We start from the raw sequence: 5,376 nt of genomic DNA, 5'->3' as shown, positions 1-5,376 counted from the left end.
TGGATTTCATAAAAACGGGATGTTGATCTTGGACTATTTGATTACAGTTCATGTTCTAACCTCAGAAGAGAAAATGTGAGTTCATAGTGAGTGCAATTTTGCAGGGCCTGATAATGACCAACTCAAAATACATCTCACTAAAAGAAAATCTCTGTCTGTCTTTCCATTTTTAGAACAATTTCTCAGCATAAAACGTCCCCCTGCAGAGCCACAGAGCCAGTTCAAGGTGCAGCAGTTTTAGAAGTATAGGTTTAAGTGACTGTTACACCTAAAGCTACAGCTCAGTGGTGCAGGTTATACCCAATGAGGCATCAGCTAATTTAAGTTTAAATGTTAATGATTTGATAACCCTAGGCAGCCGTTAACTTGATGTTATTAGGTAATGTTACCTTCTATGAATGTCAGCCCGTCTTGTAATACCCTGGGAATTTGGGTATTACAAGGCATAACAGCGGTAACTTGAATGAGCTGGCTAGATTCAGCATGGATTCATAATTTTCCATCATCATATGTTCTGCTTCTCATGTGTCCACTGAATCTCTGGCCTGCATTTATTCAAATTAAAAAGGTCATTTATCGAAGAAGGAGAAATAACAATGATTGTTATTAATAATTTAGGTGTGGCTCATGTTTTGGGGAGCTAAAACGGGCGGTGTATTGTAATATTCTTAATGTGTACATCTAAACCTGTGGGTCTAGAACCATGTGGGCTCTGCAGGTCGATCATACTGTGAAGGCCAAACAGTTCTGAACTGGCACTGCACGTGTACTATTCAATGTAAGAGAAATATCTGAAAACAACAACAACTTACATGCTCCGCTGAGTGTGGTTCCTCTGTGCAGCCGACAGCAGGTCCAACAGGCCCTGCAGACTCCGATCGGTTCCTCCCCCTGCTCCTCTTGGACAGCTCCATGATCATGGCGGCCAGCTGGGATGGGTCAGTGCTGATGGACGCGTCAGCAATGGCTGAAGCAATGGTGCTAATACTCAGCATCAGACTGCTGCTGTTATTGTCGGGGGACACGCAGCTTTGGTTAGCCAGGCTTGCCTCAGAGCCCTCACTGTGGTCAGGCAGTTCAGGTCTAACAGCACGGTCCTAAAGAGGAGAAAGAAATTAGAAAGAAATCAGTTATGCATTTCATACTATACTACCCTGACCCATGGAGATATTCTAATATCAACATATAAAGAGCTCTGTACCTCTTGTTTACATGGTTCTGGATCAGTATCACCTTTTGGTGACATCCTTTCACCTGGCCCCTCAAGAGTTTTGTCCAGGTCCTCTGCAAGAAGATAATCAGGAGTAACAGTGAGAGAGGCACAGTGCACAGATACTGCTATATCAGCCAAACAATGATGTTTCAGCCTCAGGAATACTGTGAACACACCTGGGTTGAGAGTTTGGTCGGCTTCACTGAGTTCCACAGTGTCATTGTGAGGAGAGTTGTTTCCAGTTGAGAACTCGGAGGGATGGATTAGGGCAAATGGTTCCCTCTTCTCTGGAGAAGTAATGATGTAGCCAAAGGATGGCTAGAGGAGCAAAGAACAAGCTTTAATGTGTGTTACAGCAATCTCAACATAATACCATTAAGCTGTACAAGCTAAAAAATGAGCTGAAACACAATCTTCATCAGTCTCATAATTGTTTCTGAAGTGTCTCCTGCCAACAGCCAGACCTTGTCAGGAATCAGACACCAGCTGCATGTCAATGCAGGTGTACATCCTTTTTATGGCTCGATGTATGAATAAACTCTTCATAGCCTCCATATTTGACCCTCAAGAGCCTGAGAGAAAGCACATCTTTAACTTTTGTAATCACTAAGAAAGCAGTTTCACTGACCCGTTTAATCAAATCCACATCATCAGCGCTGCCCAGACATCCCAGGGCTTCAGAGCGTTGTCCAAAAAACTGCCCTAAGGACAGTCGCAGGTAGCTTTGGTCTCCCTGCTTAAAGTGTGAGGAGACCTGGGAAGCCCTCATCAGGATGTGGCTGTTAGTGGGGTTCTTCCAAGATGAGTCACTGTGAAAGGTGGCGTTGCCGCTGGCTGGTTCAATCTTCTCCTCCTGTGTGAACAGCAGTACTCACAATGAACCACAAGAGGCCGTGCTTTACAAAGAACAGTGTAGCTCAGAGTTTCAGGTCCCTCTTCCCTTAAAGTACAGAAGTAAAACGCCATACTGGATAATTCATTTGTTTAATGTTAATCTGATGACAAACAATCTAATCAAAGTTCATTTTGTTTATTTTTTTGTGTGGTATGTTCATTTGGTATTCTGCAATGTCCTCTGATGTGATCCAGCTGGTCAGAAATAAAACGTTTTCTGGAAGGAAGGAAAAGTAGAAAAACACAAAATAAGACAAAACAAAAAAATAAAAATAAAACTTACCTGCATAAATTGGTGCTCCTTCTCAAATTCTTCTTGATCCTTAACTATCTTTTCCATGGCATCGCCTGCAATGGAGGGAAAATTAGCCAAAGCATCCATTTATATTTTACAGTATTTTGCACAAACAAGGACACTGCAGAAGAACAATCTCATAATAGTACAACAGAAGTTACAGTACGTACTGGAAGGAACAAAGTCCTCAGTGTCAAACTGGCCAACATCTTCCGATGTCTTCCCATCAACCTCTTTCTCAAAGGAGGAGTAATATGCCAGGTCGGTCACCCACTGCCCTTCTTCATTCTGGTACACCACATTATGGGTGGCATTGGTGCCTGAAGAGACAAGCTATGCTGTTAATACATCAAACCAAAGTATTTTCTGCTAATAAAATATAGAGAACATATGAAGTCTGCAAAATGTAATAAGCCAACCTTGTTGAAACTCCAGCTCGTCTGGGCAGTGGTTCCATCCATCGTCTGAATCTTCTTGTTCCTGGTGGAAGCTCTGGGAGAAATACTTTGCTTCCAGGGAGGTGGAGAGGGGATTGTTGTCTTCTTCACTGGTGTTACCTGAAGCCTCTGCACCGGTCACATCACCACAAGGCCCGCCCCTTAAACCCAAAGAAGGCCTGGAACCATCGGGCTCATCTACTCCATCATCGTCATCATCGTCATCATCGTCATCATCATCATCATCCTCGTCATGGCTTTCTGGGAGCAGAACCTGAGTGTGTTTGTTGACAAAAAGGTATATGGGTTGCATAACGGCAAAAACCTGGATACTGGAGTCTTACCTTTCAGTTTTATTTCAAAATGTGTCAAATGTTTCTATTATGCATTGTACCTGGGAGAGGTGGAAGCTCCCCAGGGTGCCTTGAAGGTGAGAGACAGATAGGTTTACGGAGTTCTGAGGTCTCCTGAGTCCAGCTACACTCCTCAGGTAGACAGAGTCCAACAGTCTGTCAGCATAGGGCCCAGACTCTGTGCTCTCCATGGCATCCTGGCATTCAGATCAGTAGCACATTAACAGAACCTTAAAAGCTTGTCATGTTTATTTGTATTTTAGCAGCTGTTACTTTATTCCTGCTCTTACTGTGCAGTGCTCCACATCGTCTTGTTTATGCAACAGCTAATCAATTTTTCACTCTAATCATTTAAGTGTCAAAAGCATAGAGGGATTGTATTACCACACAATTAAAAACATCAGATTAAAAACATGTTGAGGACCATTAGTCCTCAACATGAAACAGGCACATTAGTGTTTCATCGCAAATCAAATTTTTGGAAAACAAACACATAGCTCACTTATTGGTTGTAAATAGAAGCCAACTTTTGCAAGTGAGTGTTTCCTAATAAACACATATAGATATTATAGATTGTATATTTCAATACATTGAAGTAATCAAATAATATTTATATCAAAAAATATATATACAGACAGAATATTCTCAGTAAAATACCATCCAACAAAAGGCAGGCTGTCATGCCTCTGTACTCACCAGTGCCTCCTGTCGGTCCAGGACCATGCTCCAGTTGACGGGAGAAAGCCTCTGAGTTGCCCCTGATGCCCCCAAAGAGGAGCTGGTCTCTCCCGTTCCTACAGGACCCACACGGTCACCCATCTGAAAGAATATGAATAAAGCAGCAGAAAAATATAAAACCACATTGCAAAATTCACATGGCAAAAATACAATTTCAGCAAGAATTAACAAGCAGCCATTATTAAAGTTATTAGTTAGACCTGTGTTTGTCAAAGCCTCATTCTAACCTCAGTATGTCTAGAGAGACTGTTCCTTCCATGTCCAGGCAGATTATTCAGATCACCATCCTCATCTTCACCAACAGCACTGCTGCCCACGATCCCCAGCCCACGCAAGACATCATAGGTTGTCTGGACGTTAGTCATTGGGAGAGGGATGGTTGACACTCCACCGTCGTTTCCACTTTCCTCACTCCCACTGCTCCCATCCCCACCTCCTCCATCGCCTGGAGTTACACACAGCAAACAGGTGGTTTAAGGAGGGAAACTGAAAAATGTATCTTACTTCAAAGCTCCACAGAAATGGCTCCTTCATGTATAACATTCACGTTGAAATAACGTCAAAGAAAGCATTGAAGCTGTGTATTGTACCTGTGACTGGAGGGTTGATGACTTGTCCTTCTGCAGATCGTCTGTGTTCAATCCCAGACAGAGATGGACCGCCCCGGCCACTGGAAGCCTCATCATCAGAACTGCCTCCCTCTAAGCCCGGCCTGAAACTGGGACGATTACTCTCTCCAACCTGTATAAACATGTAGAGATGCACACACAAAAACCCAAAACATTTTGATAAGAATGATGTAGCTACTCAATTCTCGATTTTTGATACAGTTGATGTTTTTTTTTTTTTTTTTTTTTTTTTTTTTNNNTTTTTTTTTTTTTTTGTTGTTTGTTTTTAAATTGCTAGTAATCTAATTTGTCATTTCGGACCAGTTGTCTGGAGGTGCTGGGCAGCAGCCGTGTCCTGGGAGCATTATTGTTCCTTCTGGCAGACTCCAGCTCATCCTCAGTGTCCTCGTCACTGGCAGGACAGGAGTCCATACCTGTGGCAGCCAGACGTACGACTGGCATCTGGAAACTCTCCTGAATAAGAAGAAGTTACAAAAACACAAAGAAATGGAACACAAGTTATAAAGGAAAGGCATTGAAGGGTTGTATGAAATTGTAGAAGATTAATTTAAAAAGTCAAATCAGCCAAGGTCTGTAATTAAACATCAACTTTCCAGGTGACATTTATGAAACTGAACAGTTTTCAAGCAGGATGCTCATATTTATTCTTCTCTCCATATAAAGCAACACATGGGTACAAAACATTTAAGATAAGGTGTAAATGAGCTCACCTGGTCATAATCGTCAAGGAAGTGGTACCTATGCTGTTCTGGTTCTGTAGAACTTGGGTTTGACATGTCATCAGCAGCAGCTGGGAGTCCCTATGAACAATAAAAGA

General features: G+C 42.4%; 1 protein-coding gene across 3 annotated transcripts in view; it reads right to left on the bottom strand.

Moving 5' to 3' along the window:
• Positions 1-5,376, bottom strand: part of cep192 (centrosomal protein 192) — a 26,844-nt gene that overhangs the window by 19,251 nt on the left and 2,217 nt on the right. For all 3 annotated transcript variants that reach the window (XM_027286963.1, XM_027286962.1, XM_027286964.1), the window contains exons 7-19: positions 5,270-5,359; positions 4,860-5,012; positions 4,521-4,671; positions 4,158-4,375; positions 3,889-4,011; positions 3,234-3,389; positions 2,822-3,113; positions 2,573-2,722; positions 2,391-2,455; positions 1,842-2,066; positions 1,390-1,531; positions 1,202-1,284; positions 813-1,097 (exon numbers count right to left, since the gene is read on the bottom strand). In XM_027286963.1, the coding sequence (XP_027142764.1) occupies positions 813-1,097; positions 1,202-1,284; positions 1,390-1,531; positions 1,842-2,066; positions 2,391-2,455; positions 2,573-2,722; positions 2,822-3,113; positions 3,234-3,389; positions 3,889-4,011; positions 4,158-4,375; positions 4,521-4,671; positions 4,860-5,012; positions 5,270-5,359 (2,133 nt within the window). The remainder of the gene's footprint in view (positions 1-812; positions 1,098-1,201; positions 1,285-1,389; positions 1,532-1,841; positions 2,067-2,390; positions 2,456-2,572; positions 2,723-2,821; positions 3,114-3,233; positions 3,390-3,888; positions 4,012-4,157; positions 4,376-4,520; positions 4,672-4,859; positions 5,013-5,269; positions 5,360-5,376) is intronic.

Source organism: Larimichthys crocea, chromosome XIII (genome assembly GCF_000972845.2).
Source record: "Larimichthys crocea isolate SSNF chromosome XIII, L_crocea_2.0, whole genome shotgun sequence".
Taxonomy (NCBI): Eukaryota; Metazoa; Chordata; class Actinopteri; family Sciaenidae; genus Larimichthys; species Larimichthys crocea.
The sequence above is the reverse complement of the archived record's forward strand: the minus strand, read 5'-3'. Positions and strand labels throughout refer to the sequence as shown.